The following is an 18,935-nucleotide window of genomic DNA, read 5'->3' as shown; positions in this document are numbered from 1 at the left end:
CAGGAATTTTGGTATCATCTAAAACATCTTCCTCTTCTTCATACCTAATTTATTACCAAATCCTATCAAATGTGGCGCTGATAAATATTTAGCAATTATCCCTACAGGGGATAAAAATCCTTACCCATAGTGTTTGCCAATATCCATAATGCAAATAAATAGTGCTACCATGGCCAGTTTCAGACTGTAGGGATTATAGATTTTAGACTGAGAAGACATCAGTAATTACATAACTAGGTTTTAATAAACCTTGGACTCATTTTAGACTGTCATTTCTGTAGATTTTATATTGTATTGAATTTTTTCTTAATTTTTTTCCATCACCATGTATCCCCCCTATACTCTTTTCCAACTCCACCCATATTTAAGCCACTAGGATTTATTGTTTGTGTGTGTGTGTCTATGTGAAGCAGAAAAACAATGTTTTATGTGGATAATCAATTGTTTTAGCACTGTTCACTAGATAGTTTCTCTTTTTTTCTCTGCTCTGTGAACTCTTTCTGTCATGAACATGAGTTTGTCCATTTTATTTTCCCTGAGCCGGTGCTACATTGCTTTAATTACTACAACCATATTTCCCTGGCTTTGTTCTCTTTCTACAGGAGTGACTAAGCTATTCTTGACCCTCCACTCTTCCATAATACATTCTAAGGTTAGTTCACAAAATTCCACAAAACACCTTATTGAGGCTTGCTTCAAATTGTGTTGAATCTATAGATCAATTTGAGGAGAATTGATAATGTTGTCTTTCTATCTAAGAACATGGAATATCTTTCTTTTCATTAGTTCCTTAGAATAAAGTTGCATAATTAATTTAATAAAGGGCTATCGCATCTTACCTCTAGCTCCTTTATATTAATTGTGATCAGGTAAATGGCATTCTTATTACACTTTCTATATAGAAAAGTTATTGGATTTATATCCCATAGCTTTGCTGAACAATCTTAATTCTGAAAATTTACTAGCAATTCTTTGACGTTTTCTACTTAAAAATTATGTCACTTATGAATAAAGAAAATTTGAGTTTTTTTCTTTTCTGTCTTTGTATCTTTTACTTCTTTATATTTTCTTACTGCCCTTCAGAGGTCATCTAGTATAATGCTAAAGAGGAATGGTAATTGCATGCATTCTTAACTTGATACTGATCTTGAAGGGAATGATTTCATAATTCGCCATTAAGTATGATGCTTGTATTAGATTTGGATTGGTTTGTTTTGTTGTAAATGCCCTATATCAAGTTTTTTTGAAAATTACTCTCTATTCCTAAGAGTTTTAATTATGAATAAATATAAAAATTTATTGGATACTTCTATATCTATTGACATTACCAAATGGTTTTTCTGTCTTAATTCATTAATGTGATAAATTACCTTAATCAATTTTCAATATTAAACCAACCCTACAATCCTGATATGAATTCAATGTGGTCATGGCCTTTTTCACACCCTGCTGGATTCCATTTGCTAACATTTTATTTCAAATTGTTACTTTCAAATTCATAAGTGAGATTGAAGCATGATATTTTTTTTCATATTTTTCATGTCAGGTTTTGTAAGAGTTTGTGTAAAAATGCAATTCACTTTTTCTTGAATGTTTGATAGAACTCGTTGGTGAGTCTAGAGAATTATATTCATGGAAAGATATTTGACTATTAACTTAAAATTTTTAAAGGATATAATAATAATTAGGTTTTCTATCTTTTATATTAGTTTTGGTAAGTTATATTACATTTCTAGAATTTATTCATATAAATTTCATAAAATTTCAAATTTATTGACAAAATATTACTCATGACGCCCTCTTGTTACATTTTTCATATATGTAGGACATATACTGAGATGATGGCCTCTTCTTTCAGCCCTGATAGTAGTTAATTGTGTCTTCTCAACCTTACTTGATCAATCTTGTTTTTGTTTTTGTTATTAATATTTTCAAAGGAAAAATGTTTGGCCTTTACATTTCCCTTTCTTCTCTTTTATGTTATCTTCTCTTTTACATTTTATTAATCTCTGCTCTTATGTTCATTTTTCTTGTATTTTTTAATTTACTTTTTCTTCTGCTAACCTCTTGAGAGAGATGCTTAGCTCATTAATACTTGGCCTTTTTTTCCTAAAATAGGCTTTTAAATAAGGTAAATTTATCTTTCAAGTACTGATTTAGCTATATCCCACAAGTTTTATTATGCAGTATTTTTATCTTTTGATAAAGGTATTTCTAATATCCAACATGATTTCTTCATTGACTTATGGGTTAATTTAAGGGTAGTGTGTGTTTTTTAAATTTCCAAACATATGGAGATTTTCCAGTTGGTTTTTAAAACTGGTTTTTAGCTTACCTCCCTATTAGTCTGAGAACATAATGTACATGCATTATAGTCCAGTATATAGTCATTATTTGTATAGGTTCTCCCTGTGCTTGAAAACAAAATATATATTTATATTTAATATAAACATATTTTTTAATTTTATAATGTTTTATATATATTCATTGGGTCAAGTTTAATTATGTTTTCAAAATTCTATATCCTCACTAATTTTTATCTGCTTCTATCAATTACCAAGAAAGATCTCTTAAAATCTACCTGCTGTTATTGTTGAGTTTACTTTCTTTATTGTTCTGTCAATTTTTGCTTTATATATTTTGAGTTTTATTACTAAGTACATAAAATTATAACTTGTCACATATTTCTGGTAACTTTTAAACTTTTATCATCATGATGTGACTGTCTTCATCTTTGTATTGCTTTCTGCCAAAGAAGGAAATTCACCCACTGGTGTACTGGAACTGACCCATACTAACTTACAGGGCTCAATTGTGCACCTTTCTTCCCAACTCAGTGCCCAATAATATCACATTAGTGGCTTGAAATCAGCCATGGAGGAGTATTAACACATGGAAATTGGCAAGTGCTGCAAAAAAGGCCTTCTCATGCATCCCAAAAAATTGGTTATTAAACATTTACTAGCAGAGCTCTGACTTTATTTGATATTAATATAGCTATACCAACTTTCCTTTGCTTAGTATTTGCATATTATAACTTTTCCCATTCTTTCAATGTCACCTTCTCTATAGTTTTTCATTTAGATGTGTCTATCAAAACAGTATATAGTGGGATTTTTTAATGCAATCTGACAATCTTTGTCTTTTAACATTTTGTTCATTTGTTTTTAATGTGTCCCAAATATTGCACAGGACATACTTATACTAAAAAAATTATTAGTTGTTTATCAGAAATTCAAATTTAACTAAGGGTTTTCTATTTTATTTGCTAAATGAGGCAATGCTATTTTTATCTTATTTCTAGCCCTAAAAGTCAGAATAAATAAAAAGGTGCCAAACCAGCCCTGGTTGGGTGGCTCAGTTGGTTGGAGTGTTGTCCCGTACACCAAAAGGTTGGAGGTTCAATTCCTGGTCAGGGCACATACCTAGGTAGTGGGTTCGATCCCCAGTTGGGGAGCATACAGGAGGCAACTGATCTGTGGTTCTCTTTCTCTCTCCCTCCTTCTCTCTCTAAAGTTAATAAAAATATATCCTCAGGTGAGAATTAAAAAATAAAATAAAAGATACATAACTTTAAAAAAAGGTACCAGATCATAATAACAGCTACCAATGTTCAAGGCCTTCCACAAAACTCTTGACATCTATTTTCTCATTTAATTTTTAAAACTATATAACATGCCAACTTTAATGCAAAACCATGGTGTCAGAATTACTTTTATACCCTTTTTACACTAGAAATCTGAAATATATGGAGACTATTTGCCCAAGTTCAGGAAGTAGCTTTGAAAAGCACAGCTATCTTGTATAAATTCAGCCCCACAGGAACTCAAAATGAAGTTTAACTTTTTCCTCTGCTTGAACTTTGATAGGTCCTTATGCATCAGAAAGTTTAACAGGCAGAGATTTGCAACTGTTTCTGATTAGTCTGCTCCAATTCTGCTCTCCTTAACTAGTTAAAATATCATTCTTTTGTAGCAATATTGCACCAATGCTATACCTGTAATTCTCTTTACTCAGAATTACCAACATATTCCAAAATCAAGTTTACATAAGAGCACTAAAACTACAGAGCTGTGTATTGCATGATTTATAATATTAGAATCATGGGCAGACTCAGAAAGTAAAGATGTTGGGCTAAACTAAAGCTGATTCTGATATGAGTACTTCAGATATGGTAAGACTCTAACAAGATAAATATTCCCCAAATATATAGCACCCCTGAGAATTAGCGGGAGAAAGGTACCCCATGTTCTGGCAACCCAGCACAGCTGGAACCAGAAGGAAAGTGGCACAAATCATTAATGTGTCCCATAAGCAAATCCACATTCTTGTCCCCTGACATTTCCTAAGTGCACCCCCAACTTCTGAAGTTAGCTTCTCCTGAGTCTGGGGGTATTTTTTATTGGCTCTTGGTAAGTTTCTGAATTCCTACTACTTGTCTCCCCACTGACTTCCAAACAGATCACGGACTGAATCTGCCTCTGGCTTGTGAATGACCTGATGCTGTTCCAGCATAATCCTTTGGTTCCCATATCATTCCACCTTTGTGTCAAGCCAGGCCATAAAAATGCTCTGAAAACTACAACATCCCATGCATTTGTGAGGTACAATTCATCATCCACATACCTTAGATTTACTTTCTGAATTCCATTCTGAATCTCTTATCCATCACCTTATGTATTCACATAAGCTCCACATTTTGAAAGCTGTGGGGATGGTGCCAAAACACTACACATGATGGGTTAAAAATTGGGAAGCAGAAGCAATGAAAAAGGTTAGTAGAATTTACATTAATGTAAGGATGAGATGGTTAAAAGTGACTTAGCCCTAGTTGATTTGACTCAGTGGTTAGAGCATGAGGACACAGACTGAAGGGTCCTGGGTTCAAGTCTGGCCAAGTGCACATATCTGGGTTGCAGGTTCAATCCTGGTCCCGATCAGGGTGCCGGTGGGAGGCAACCACAATGTGTCTCTCTCACATTGATATTTCTTTTCTTTCTCTCTCTCTCTCTCTCTCTCTCTGCCTCCACTCTTTCTAAAAAGCAACGGAAAAATATCCTTGGGTGAGAATTTTTTTAAAAAAGTGGTTTAATAGGCTTGGTCCTACATGTATGCAGAGAACTTAGCTGCCCAACTAAGATGATCTGTGGGGTGCTAAAAAATCCAGCTGCTGGAGAAAGCACTGGTTTCTCTGTCAACTCCTGAAAACGAGCCTTAGCTAAGCTGGCCAGCAACTTGAACATAATTGTTCTCACTTTGTTTCACATCCTATTTTCTTCTACCTGACCTCAGCATTAAGCCAACTCCATTCACCATCTCTTCCCTCAAAGTACTATGCTTCACAGTGAATCACAGCTTATGGAAATATCCTACTCTTCCAACTTTCAAGACTGGCTTATTTGAGGGAGGAAGGATTTCGCTGATCTTGCTTCTCTATTCATGTAAAAAGCATTTACAATCCTTAACATTTTCAACTTTTCTGCTAAAATTCTCAAGCAAACTTAGCACGCTAGGAAAAAGCAACAGTGTTGATCCTGTGGTTTCTCACAACCTCGGACACAGCACTGCGCACCTGGAGGGCACTTGAGAGTCAAGGGCATTGCTTGGTTCTGGAACTGCAGGAGGAACAGCGCCTCTGGAACTGGCTCTTGGCTGTGAGTCGGTTTAGTCAAGAGGCTGCATTACGACCTTGTAGGAGACCTTCAAGCCACCCCATGACAAACACCTCAGCTGTGTTTCTTTTACTTCCCAGGACAGAGAGTAGCCATTCATCTTTGAGAACACCCTTCCCCTTCTCCATATGCCATCTTCTCTCTCCCCACCAACAGGATGGGAGTCAGCACACACTTCTGTCCTGGGTACAGGTAAAGATGAGGCCCTGCCAACCTCCTGCCTCTCCACTCCCTGACACTTACCAGTCATGGAGAGCTCACCCCTCCACCCTTTCAGAGGGCCAGCCCCTCTGGACAGAGAGGAGACACCTCCCTTTCTCCTTCCTACTTCTCCCTTCAACTTCAGCGTTGCTCCTACCCACTCACCTAGCTGCATATGCCATGAGCAAAATTTCCTGGCATCTTACCTATAAATCTGGTTCTTCCTCTTTTTTATAGTGCAGTGAGGTAGAAGGGGGACTTAATACATATATATAGAGAGAGAATAAAAAATAAGAGTAAGCAACTTTTATTTCTTGTAATGGTTTTCCAAGATTTTAGTACTTTCCTTTCTGACATATCAAGTGTAATGGCTAAATCTGATTTTTGCAATGAGAAGAAAGATAATGCAACTGCTCTAATCTTTGAGAGAATACTGATTTTCACCCTCAGCAGAGAGTGATGTTGCTAAACAAATACCAGTTTGGGAGGTAAGGAAAGCTGCAATAGCATCTAAGTTTCAAAGCTTTAGAGAGGGCCATGGTGCCGCATCTCCTCCAGGCATCACTGATAATCAGTCTGTATGCTGGCCACTGTGAGAGAGTGTTCTCTTCATATTTCATTAAAGAAAACCATTGGAAATCTCCTTAATTTCTAGAATCCTCTTTGCTATCATTTATTTCAGCACACTTTCACTGGGGTGGACATTGTGGAAGTTTATTGGGAGCTGCATGTAGGAAGAGAGGTGGGAAAGCAAGATGTGGATGCTGCTGTGTTCCTGCAAAAAACAGTGAGCTTAAAATCCATGCAATTTTCTGGAACAGCATTAAACAAAGTATTCAGTATAACTGCAAAATTTTTGAGGCGTGTTCAGATATGTTAAGCACAATGTACATCTCGTTGCCCTTGTTCTTTGGAGAAAAATTTTCAGGTGTGTAATTGAGCATTTCTACTAATGTGGGGGTGGACCAGATATAATAATAGAACACAAACAAGCCAAGCATTTGCATAGAGGCCGCAACCCCTCACTCTTTTTTGGTAAGGTTGGGAAGTTTATGCAAGATTAAATTATCATTTTTTAAAACTTTCATTCATTGATTTGGTCCTGAAATGTTATCCACTTTCTCTCTTTGGAGTTCTGTTCTTCAAATGGAGATTTCTGTTCTGTAGGAATTCCAGTAACTTTGTCTCTACTCTTAATTTGTTCATTAAGACATTACCACCTTTTCCCTTGAGAAAAAAATAATGGGTTCGCTAAGTGCTTATACCAGTGGCTGCTGCTTTCATGACAGTGCTTCCCTGAAAGCCCATTTCCTATTTCCTGTTGTCTGTAATTGTCACTATATGTATACAGTAATCCTATGCTGTAAGCCTGCAAAGTCAGATGACTGGAAAATACTCCTCTAGAAGAAAGAGTTTGGTGAGGAATGGTCCAAACAGGTTAGTAAGAATCCACTTTAACACACCATCAAGAAAGAAATTAATTCATGGGCAAGGCTGAGCCCTGAAATGGGAACTTTGCAAGCAGCCTATGGCTGGAGGCAAACCTTGGTGCAGGAAGGATAAACATAGTCTTTAATGATATGACAGGAAGATAGTGTGACCTGTAACGATTTCCAGGATATTGGTCAATATCAAGGTGACATGACCACCAGCCTAGAACCTAAAGTGGAAAAGATACTTTTGACTGAAGGGCTAGCTAGCCTTCACATTAGCTAGTAGACATGCTTAGGCAATGCTTAGTCAATCTAACCTTAAAACAATAAATGAGGGGTCAAAAGGTCAGTATTTCAGAGCTGCTACTCCACCCTTGGCCGGATTGAACTTTTTCTTAGGATAAAGTAAAGTTTGAATTCAGTATTTGAACCAGCTGTTTCATTAATTGCCTTTTCTACATATCTGGAAATTTCCAGACTTGTCATAGCCATACTAGGTTGCAGGATCTGGGTCAGCTCTAGGATAGAGTGGCTAAGGAAATTTAATTTAAACCCCAATTTATACCTTCAGTGTCAACCACTTTCCTTAGCCTGCTGCAAGTTGACCTGTCTATGGACATGTTGTACTCCTTCCTGCCCACCTAAATATTTCCCATCTGCCAGGCCTTTCATGAGTACCTCCCAGCCCAATGGGAGTCCATCCCACCATGCTGAGTCTCAACCCTTCCTCAAATGGTGTGTTTTGCTGCAAAATCACCACCCTCACCACCACCCCCATCAATAAATGTCAATACTCAACATGTACAATTCCAAACTCAAAGAAGTGATTATTGGAGTTATATTTTCCAAAGGCTAGCTTCAGTGTATTATGTGTTAGATAGCGACACCTTCTGGTGAAGTGTCATATTAGCATGCTGAATACGCAAGGTTCTATGAGCACATTGCAAACATCAAAATTAAAAAGGATGAAAGAAAAGAGAGGAGAAAATGAAGGGAGGGAATGTTGGTCACTTTGCCTGTGGTAGCAGAGGAATCTTCACACATATAGGAGCTTGCTTTGTTTTAGGAAAGGAGATAAAGACAGATCTTTCCAAAAGTTTTGCTGGGTGAATAGAAAAATGGGTCAGTAGCTGGAGGGGATGTGGTATCAAGAGAGAATCTTTTAAATAGAAGGGAAAAAATAATAGCATGTTTGTAGGCTGATAGGCATAATCCAGCAGAAAGAGGGAAAATTACGGTGCAGGCGAAGGAAAGGAGAGTTTCTAGAAGAATGTCCTTGAGAGGTGAAAAAGGCCGGACCCAGTGCATAAGGAATTGGCCTTACATAGAAGAACTGACCGCTCATCAAGTGGTCACAGGAGGGAAAGCAGAGCATTTGAGCACAGATGCAGCCAGTGAGCAGATGCAGTGCTGGAAATTCATAAAGTTGTCTTCTGGCTCCTCTTGTTCTCAATAAAATGTGAAGCAAGGTCATCAGCTGAGAGTGAGAATTGGCAAGAAATGCAGGAAATCTGAGAAAGGTTGTGTGCAGTTCTCCAAGAGAATTTGAAAATCAATGAACCAGGGAAATGTAGTGTAATATAATTTAAGGATCATAAATTTAAAGTGCATCTTATTGCTTGTTTTTTCTCCAGCCACGTTCAGCTACAAGGGTGCAGGTGTGGAGTAGGCAGAGGGTTGGATTTAACCATGGTTATGGTTTTGCCTATCAAGTACAATAACTGAGGGGCCAGGAAGTTGAGGGCTTGTCACCCTAAAAAGCCAGGCAATATTAATATTCTCTCTCATTGATGCCCATATCTTAAATTGGTTCCATTTATTATTTATTTACTCTTGAACGAATTGAAAGATTTGGGGGATGCTGACTTCACTAAAATATACTTTATGCCTAAACCATCTCCTTTCTGTTCTTTTTTAAAAATTTTTTTAAATACGTTTTTATTGATTTCCAAGAGAGAAAGGGAGAGGGAGAGAGAAATAGAAACATCAATGATGAGAGAGTCATTGATCCGCTGCCTCCTTCACGCCCCCTACTGGGGATCGAGCCCCAAACCCACGCTTGTGCCCTGACCTGGAATCGAACCTCTACTTCCTCCATCATAGGTCGATGCTCAACCACTGAGCCACTCCAGCCGGGTCCTTTTTCTTCTTTTGATTTTCATTCACAAAGGAGTTTTTTGTCTTTTCACCTAGGATATTATCTTTAATAGGATGGCTGTGTCCAAAGCCTCTGATATTAGACACTGTAGAAGGGAGTAGAAATTTCAAAGGGTAGTTGCAATAATACAGGTGGATAGGACATATGAAGCTATTTTTCATGGTCTAATGGTTTTTTAAAATGAATCTAATTTATATGTTGTAAAAGACCCATTACTATTTCCACAGGACTTTTTCATTAATTCGCTTAATGAATATGTATTGCATAGCTATCATGTACAAAACATTGCGCTAGGCAAGCACCAAGGTGGCTTGAGAGAGGACAGGGTTACAGTACTGAGGTATTTGCAGTCTAAAAGTGCTGTTTGCAGCCTGGCTGGGCGTGTCTCAGCAGTTGAGCCTGACCTAGGATCCAAGCATCGGGGTTCTGTTCCCTGTCAGGGCACATGCCGGGGTTGCGGGCTCCATCCCCAGTCATGGGCCTGCAGGAGGCAGCGGGTCAATGACTTTCTCATCATTGATGTTTCTCTCTCTCTCTCTCCATCTCTTTTCCTCTCTCTGAAATCAATAAAGATATATTTAAAAAATAAATAAAAATAAAAGTGGTGTTTGCAAATACAGAGATATTTACAGCCTAACGGGGGAAACTCCTGTATTTAGGACAAGTTACTGTGCAAACACTGCACCGCAAGTTGCGTGCCATTTGCTCATCTAAGTCGCCACGATATGGCCCACTGCGCCTGGAACAGCGCGCACCGAGGGGCGCGGCGGCTCAGGAAGCGCGCTGGGGAGACGAGCCGCTGGGGGAGCGGGTGGGCGCGTAGGGTCAGTGAGTGACTCCTGCGCGTGGGGCTGAGAAAGCTGAGGAGGGAGGGAGGGGGAGCTTGGGAGCTGCCCTCCGAGGAAAGGGAGGCGCCCTACAAAGAAGGCAGAGAGGAGCCCTCCGCGCGGAGGAGCGGACAAGCTCCGGGGGAGCGCCGCGGGGAAGCACCGCAGGGCCGCGCCGTCCGCCTGTGCGCGGAGGGGCGATGGCGGGACGCGGGGCATTAGGCGGCACAGCGCCCCCGGAGGTGAGCGCCCGGAGTCCCAGAGGGAGGAGCCCTCCCGGGCGCTCGCCCCGCGCCCGTCCCCGAGAGCTGCGCACGCAGCGGCCCGTCCACGGCGCAGGGAGCCTGCGGGCGGCGCCGCGATCCCGCAGCCACGGGCGGGGGAGCTCGGGCCCAGGGAGGCGGGCGGTCGGGGCGCGCGGCTGGTGGGTCCCGGGGCCCGCGCCCATGGAACCGCTGAAACCACTGAAACACTGTCAACCGTTGAAGGACCTATGATTTGCGTTGCTACTACATTTGTGTTTCCCAAATAATGAACATATTTAAGTTAAATTTGGAAAGTAAGCACCATGAATATTAGCTGTTCACCTGTATTTAGAAGCTCTGAGTAGTCAAATGTATTAATTTCCATTTTTGTCCTTTCCTCATTCAATGATAGTACTATTTCCCAAAACTACTGTCTTAAGGATTGTTTTCCTGGTGATTAATCTTAATATAGTACAATCGCATTTATTTTTGTCCAAATTTATAATCTATTTTAAAGTTTCCAATATGCTTGAACTCTAGAAAAAGTAGAGGGTTTTTTTGTTTTGTTTTTTCTGAAATCACTTTGCTCTTTTCTTCTCTTTCTAACTTTGAACTTCTCTTGCTAACTTTGAACTTCACCCAGAGACAGTTGATGGCGGCCAACACATCCTCATGCAGGCGAGACTCATGTTTTGTCATCATCTTAGAAAAATATTTCTGCCTCAAAAAATTTTTCCAATCTTCTGTTAAATATGCTCCCTCTTAATAGCACGTCGTTCAACTACCAATTTATTCTCATTAAACTTTTACCTATTTTTCCCCAAAATACTTACATAAACTAAAAATATCAACTCATGAAAACGCATCCAAAAAATCAGCGTTCAGTTCAATATAGAGGTTATAATTCACCCAGCCCTGGAGGACAGCATCTAATACATCTAATTGCTTTACCCACGAGTGCTTTCATTAGCTCCAATAAATAACAGCTCTTTTTACCTCATTGAAATCTTTAACATTCCATATTGTAATTCTTTAAAAAAAAAATTCCTTGCCCGGCTGGGCGTGGCTCAGCGGTTAAGCATCGACCTAGGATCCAGGCGATCAGGGTTCGATTCCCGGTCAGGGCACATGCCTGGGTTGCGGGCTGCAGCCGATCAATGACACTCTCATCATTGATGTTTCTATCTCTCTCTCTCCTTCTCCTTTCCTCTCTCTAAAATCAATAAAGATATATTTTTAAAAATAAATAAATAAAATAAATAATAATAAATAATAAATAAATAAATAAATAAATAAATAAATAAATAAATAAATAAATAAAAATTGCTTTATTTTACCTGAAATCCTTGGGGAAAACACAGACTTTGTCATTGTGGCTTGTCCTGTACATATCCTTGGATCCAAGTAACCACAAGTCCCTGTTCTCAGAGATCTTGCCCCCATATCTTCGTGAGCAATGACTTGGGGTAGGGACACAGGCAAAATATTCTGATCCCTCTCAGGTGATAATATTATTACAAGGACCCCCCTGAGGTTGGTTTATGTAATCTAGAGAAACACCGCAGGCTAAGGTATCTGATGCTCATGTGGTACAAGAAACCAGAGGAAGGGAGCAGATACAAGGAAAACATACAGAACTGTCTCTGGAGGTATCTGTAGCTAAGTCTTTGCTATCCCAGGGGGCAGAAATAGGACTAATGTGTGGAAGCCACTGGAAGGTAACTTTCAGCTAAAAGGAAAGAATTATCTAAATACAAATAAAAAAATGGAACAAGGTGCTTCCTAGAGGAAGGAGGCAGCCACTTCTCCAATATTCGCCTTGGGTTTCTTCCAGTAGGGAGACATTAAAAACTGTGTGCTTATATAAGTTACTTTTCAAACAAGGACGCATTTGAGAATAAAAGTATAACGGCAATAAACCAGGATCTCCCAAGCAAACAGAGTCTCATGTCACCTTAATTCACACTAGTTGTTGACCACCAGCTGTGTGGACATGTTCACATGTGGAAAAGAAACCTCCTAGGGGAAAGGGAGCAAGTCAGAGCTCATGGGAATGCTGAGAAACTTGACCTTCTCACCCCCCTTATATTCTCACCCTGATAGGATAAAGTCCAAAGATCCAGATCAAACAGGATCTATGCGAGCAAGCCTTGACATAAGCAAAGAGTTAAGAACCAGAGGGAAAAGTTCAGGGGCATTGTTCCCAGAGCCAGGATGGAATAAATGCAAGTTATTCAGAGACATCTACCAGAGCCTAACATAAAAAAGTAAAAGTGGAGCCAACTCCAAAGGACTGAAGAGTATGGAGGTAAGAGCAGGACCAGTCTAATAGCAGGACTCCCCGCATTGCAGTCAGGCACTGAGGAGAAAGTGGAGAAGTGCAGGGTGTGTGAGGAGCACTATTCCCTGTGATCTGTGCTTACCGTGCCAAGTAGGTCTCAAATTATCCAAAGATGCACATTTTTTCTTCAGTGCTTAATGGTGATTGAAATATAAGTACAGAAGCTTTACTACAACTTACCACACTGTAATTGATAACTGTTAAGAAGGGTTATTAAAAATTAACATTCCTAATCCAAAATTTCCATTTCGCCAATCGCAGCGGCCACTAATGGCTATATACTCAGCTCCTATTCCCCTTCTTGCACTTTGCCCTGATGTTGAATGGGCACTTTCTGCTTTGCCATGCAGCCAAGCTGACTTAGGGAAAACTGATCCCACTCCACAGTTAGAGCCAATGAGGATAATCCCAGTCCCCTACCGTGTGATCTTCAACTCAAGCCAACAGCACTACCTATTTCTTCGCAAGCGGTATTGGTCCAGACACGTGGCATAAATTAGCCATACTTTAGGGAAAGGCTATTTTTCAACATGAACAAGGGCAAGCGTGTTTAACTTGGTGTAAGCCAGCTTATTGATAAAGTCACCACATGAAGGAACTAAGCAAAGAGGAAGGAGTGGCAGCAAGGCAGAGCCAGAGCTTGTTTTCACCAGGCCTTCCCTACCTTCCGATTTCCTTTGTATGAGATAATATCATCCTTATTGTTTAAGCTAGTTTGAGGTGAATTATCTTGACTCTTCTGCTGAAAGTACTCTTACAGGTTCACAAAACTGTGGTCCCCAAACCTGTCTGCACACTGGAGTCACCTGGGGACTTTCACAAGTTGCTGATGCCCATGTTCCACTCAGAACATGGTTTATTGGTGTGATGTGCAGCTGGGTGAGCAAATGAAACTCTCAGATCCCTTCTATTCTGGAGATTCTTAAGAATTTATCACTGCCCGAGACAGACGAAGTACCCTGAGACCCCTCAAAGTGACAGAGAATATGTGTCCCACCAGGGACTCTGTCAACCCCCAGAATGAAAGAGGAATGTTTATTCTTTGCAGCAAGATTTGCATTATTGCCCAGCTACCCTGCTTGGATTTCTGCTTGATCTCTTTGTCTGTACCACATTTCAAAAGATAGTGTTCGAGAGCCTTCTGTAGTAAAATTGTAATATAAATCTCTGGAAGTCACATGCAGATAGTCCCAAGGAGCCAGAGTGGTTTCAACTGTTCATCAAGAATTCCTCTGAAATGCTGTAATGGGTAAAAGCACAGAGATCAAGTGGGAAAAGAGGAGTAGAGATTTGCCCACACTGTTAACATGCCCTAATACCTCTAGCTCTCAGTACCCTGTGCAGTAAACTGAAAAACATAATATCTGTTTTATCTATATAATAGAGCTTTTGTGAGAATGATATGAGATAATACATATGAAAAATTTCAAAAGACAAATAAGTGCTCACTGAATGTAAGTTATTAGTCTAGAGGGTTTAAAATGAAATCTAGACTTAACCCTAATAGACACAGCAGAGCGGCAGGAAGAAATGGGTTGGGGAGCTAAGTTTTCTGCCAGCCTCCTCTCTTTGAGAGCTTCTTCATCTTTCCCCTCACCACCCTGCATAAAATAACAAGCTTGCTCTGTAAAGGCAACTCTCAGACATGTTCTGGCCCTTACACACTTTCAGCCAGATTGACAGCCCCTGAGCTCCACCCATATGGAAATCCTAGGACTGACACTACTAGTCAGGAAGGCTGTTTTGTTGCATTTCCCCCCTAGGTTTTTAGAAGCACCCCTCTTCATCATCGAGAGTACACCTCTGGGTCCCACAATGTTATATCATTCCCCACTTGAATTATAATGTCTATCAAAAGAAGCATCTCTTGGGAGGCTTGAGTGCTAAGTGGGGAGTGATTTTTAGAGAGATGTGTGGGAAATGGTTTCAATATTTGGCAGCTCCTAAAGGCAGGATGATTTGAGATGTTGGATTTTTTTTTTTTTTAATACTTGATCAGCTCATACTAGTCCCTTATTTCTGAAAGTGCCTTGTCATTGGAATATTACATTTGGTAGTTGCACCAAAGTAGAACTTTCATAAACCAGAGGGTTATAATTTTTAGTTTATTCCATTCATTGATCGATCACATTTCACATATATCACATAAATGTATCAATTCACTAGGAAATCAATCTTTCTTTTACAGATCTCTCCATTAAAACATACCATTCTGAAACTAAAGACATAGACAACGCCCAAAGAACTGAAACAGCTGAAGGTACTGCAAAAATGTCCAAAACGCCAACCATGAGACGAATGTTTGATTTGACAAAACACCGAACAAAAAGATCAGCATTTATCCCAGCTGGGGTTAAAGTCTGTCCACAGGAATCCACGAAACAGATTTCAACCAGTCTTCAAGCTTATTATAGATTGCGAGGTAAGGAAAGAAATGAAACCTGTTTAGCCTTTGGTTCTTTTCATCCCTTCCTTTTAATCTCCTATAGATCATACTCATCCCCAAACTTCCAGTCTCTCATTTAGTCACAAGAGTTATAAAAATGAGCCAACTAATCAGAGAGTAATGAATAATAAACATTCACAACAGTGATGGGTATCAGCTCTTACTCTTTATAATAATAATAATGTCCTGTGCAATACAGAACCATTAGGGCATTTAACAAGTAACCAGGAAAGCCTTGGCACCTGAGATATACCTCTTTTATTTTGCCAAAGCCCAGTACTGAATTTTAAAGTTGCTATTATGAAGTAAGAAGCACAGGATGATTGCAACGTCAGGAACCTGAACAAGTTGACTTATGGCTTAAGATTTTATTGTTCAAAAGCAACATTACAATCCAGATCTTTCTCCTTCCTTGATAAGTATAAGTGGTTTATTGCTGGTTCAGCAAAAACTCCCAGAGCTTGGAAACCTGGAGGCACATCCAAATGCAGAGGAGTCACAGATTAACAGGAATTACCAAAGTACAGTGCAGGGGTGTTAATGGATTTACAACATAATTACTGTGGTTTCCAGTGGAGTTAGAGTGCAGTTTTTACCCCAAAACAGCATCACAGGATTCTTACAGAATTCCTGGGAGTTATTATGGAGTTCAGTTATACCACAACTGTCAATGGCTGTCCTTGTCATTCACTTACCATAGGTGAAAAAATGTCCATGGCTTCTTCATTAAAGGGGGGAGGGAATCATTAGTAGCTTCTATTTACTTCCCCAGGTAGCTCCAAATAATGCACTCAGCCTACACTCAGTTCATCTTAGATGTGAAAGTTGAGGTGGTTTACTGATCTCCACCTGCATCATACTAGATGTTTGCTTCCATTCCAGAAAGCAGTCATCCTGATCTGTTTCAATCCCACTGGCTAGAGCGGGCTGGCTCAGTTCTAGCCTGTGATGTGTTGCCCATCAAACGACTGAAAAGCATTTCAGGATACTAACATCCCCAAAAGTCCTTGAGTATTTACACTTGTAATATGTGCAAGGGTTGCACTAATACGGAGAGTTCTTACTGGGTTTTGGAGGCATAATTAACTAACAGTATCAAAAATAGCAAGTCTTATGTTCCTCATATGCCTCACTTTATGTAGAAGCAAAGAGATATTTGCTTTCTGAAAGAAGCCACACCCACAGAGAAGTGACAAGTAGTGACTGGATCATAGTCAGAAGAAGGACTCTAACTACCGAAAATCAAGTGCACCATCTGAATATTCTGAGATCCAAGCACAGCACCTCTGCATGGCTGGTTCTCATTAAATGTTGTTGATGAGCACAGAAGGCAAAGAGGCCATTGGGAATGCAAAGAAAAGACAGTGACGTGTGTAAATTATTCATTTTGAATGTGCCTACACTTTGATCCAATAATGACAGGAGTAAATTCCATTTTATTTGTTCATGGATGGAAGTATAAACATATGGTATAGTCATCACACTGAATATGAACACGACTATTGCTAACTATTTCACTTAACTTCTAATTCTTTATGACATTCACAAATAGGATTCATCACAGGTATTTGTAGAAAAGACTGTTTATTGCTGCAACCAGATTTTTAGCTCTGAATTTTATTATTAGCTCTTTATTTTTTATTAGGTTTGCCTCTTTCATTCTTGCTTTCCTGGATGAATCAAACTGCTGTTTTTCTCCCCACGGCAATGGCAGTCCATTATCTTTATGGCTGCCCCTGGGTGATATGAAATTTTACTATTCATCAACATGGGTTCTTAAGTCTAACGAATTCAGTTCATAAACTGGAAATAAGACCCAGCTACAAAGCAGTGTTTCTTTGACAGAGTAACCCACTTATTGTTTTTGTAGCTGCTCTTACAAAATGATCTGTTGACATCCTTCACATATAGGGAAGAAAGCTCCTGCATTCCTCAAATGAAATGGAATATTGAGCTATTTCTTTTCCCAATGCTTAGAGAAAATGTTCTGAGCTTCGTGTTAGAATCGTAAACATGCTCATCCCAAAGAACAGGCACAGAAGAGGCAAGTTTGTTTCTGCTAGTGTCCCATGGGGGAGCCCTGTGCTCCCACCCAGGTAAACTACCTCTTTTGTGATTATCTCCCTTGAAACCATTTGCCCCCATGTCTCCCTCTCTCTCCCTTCCTTACTTCCTTTATTTCTCTCCTTCTCTTTCCCTTTCTCCCAACCCCAATATCAAAAGAGAGATCACACTGATGTGTGACTTAGAAAAAGGTAAAAATGGAGGGAGTCCTAGTTCTTGCTACTCCAATGTTGTCCACAACCCAGCAGCATCACCATCACCAACCAGGTAACTTGTTAGAAATGCAGATTCTTAGATCCAGCTCCAGACCTACTTTCAGAATCTGCATTTAAATAACATCCATAGGTAATCCATTTTCACTTTCACCTTCTAGAAGTGCTGGTCTGAAGATCTTCTAGCTAACACCCCCATTGTACAGATAAGAAAAGTGAGTTGGCATGCTCAATCAGGGCCACCGTTGGTGGCAGAACAGTTAGAACTCAACATCCTAACTCCCACCTCAATGTGCTACCTCTCCACCTAATGTGTGCCCACCCCTGTGGTGGGCATTTTCACAAACCATCGGTCTAACTTAATCCTTCCAAATATAAAGAACTATCCAGGAGTATATCTGGCCTCATGATGTGTATTCCCTGGGTTCTTCCTACATCTCCAAACAGCCTAGGGCATGACATTCAGCAGAAAGGCTGAGGCTCCACGGTTAGATTCCAGGCAGTGGCCAGCCACTGCGGAAAGACTAGGAGGCAAGGCTCTGGATTTCTCCCAAATCCCTGTAGCAATCCTTCCCCATAGATTCAGAGAAGGATGGTGCAGAACAGCTAAATCACGGGAGTAGAAAAATCCAATTTTCCAAAGTTTGTAAACTCCTCCCAGCCTCAAGATCCTTTGAGGCCTCAAGTGTTCTTTTTTTTTTTTTTTTTTTTCTTTATTAGAGAGAGAGGAAGAGAGAGGGAGAGAGAGAGAATAGAAACATCTATGAAAGAGAAACATCATCGATTGGCTACCTCCTGAATGCCCCCTACTGGGGATTGAGCCCACAACCTGGGCATGTGCCCTGACCAGAAATCAAACCCGTGACCTCCAGGTTCATGGGTAAATGCTCAACCACTGAGCCATGCTGGCTGGGCTCAAGGGTTCTTTTGATTCTCTCTTGGTAAGGACAAGGGACTTTCCAGGTGAGTCATGGGATGGTGCTCCTGTTCTCCCAATCCCAGAAGAATTCTATGCTTCCTGGTTTGTGTTATGCTTCAGGAGGCCAAGAAAATGACATCAGAGAAGTCACCAAAAAAAAAAAAACAAAAAAAAACTGCAAAATAAAAAACCTGCCCCTCAAAAAGAGTCTAAAGAAAAGCTACTAGCTCCTGTTTCATCCTAACGTTTTGATCCCTATAAACTACAATGCCCCAGGGAGGTAATTCTTCAAGCAGCTTCAGGCATTTGTGAGTTGGGGGAAAAGTTCTCTCAGAGCCTTCGTGAAAAGTAGCTTTTAATGGGAATGGGGGCTTTTCACGTCCCTGGGGTGGAAAAATAAAGGGCAGACAAAACAAA

General features: G+C 39.9%; 1 protein-coding gene across 1 annotated transcript in view; it reads left to right on the top strand.

Annotated features, from left to right (window-relative positions):
* IMPG1 (interphotoreceptor matrix proteoglycan 1) overlaps positions 1–18,935 on the top strand; it is a gene marked incomplete at both ends in the record, with an annotated part of 106,518 nt that overhangs the window by 9,036 nt on the left and 78,547 nt on the right. The window contains one exon of the mRNA XM_081140619.1: positions 15,066–15,299. Within this exon, the coding sequence (XP_080996745.1) occupies positions 15,066–15,299 (234 nt within the window). The remainder of the gene's footprint in view (positions 1–15,065; positions 15,300–18,935) is intronic.

This window comes from Miniopterus schreibersii (assembly GCF_964146895.1).
Source record: "Miniopterus schreibersii genome assembly, chromosome: 6".
Taxonomy (NCBI): Eukaryota; Metazoa; Chordata; class Mammalia; order Chiroptera; family Miniopteridae; genus Miniopterus; species Miniopterus schreibersii.
Note: the sequence above shows the minus strand (reverse complement) of the source record. Positions and strands in the feature narration are given on the sequence as shown.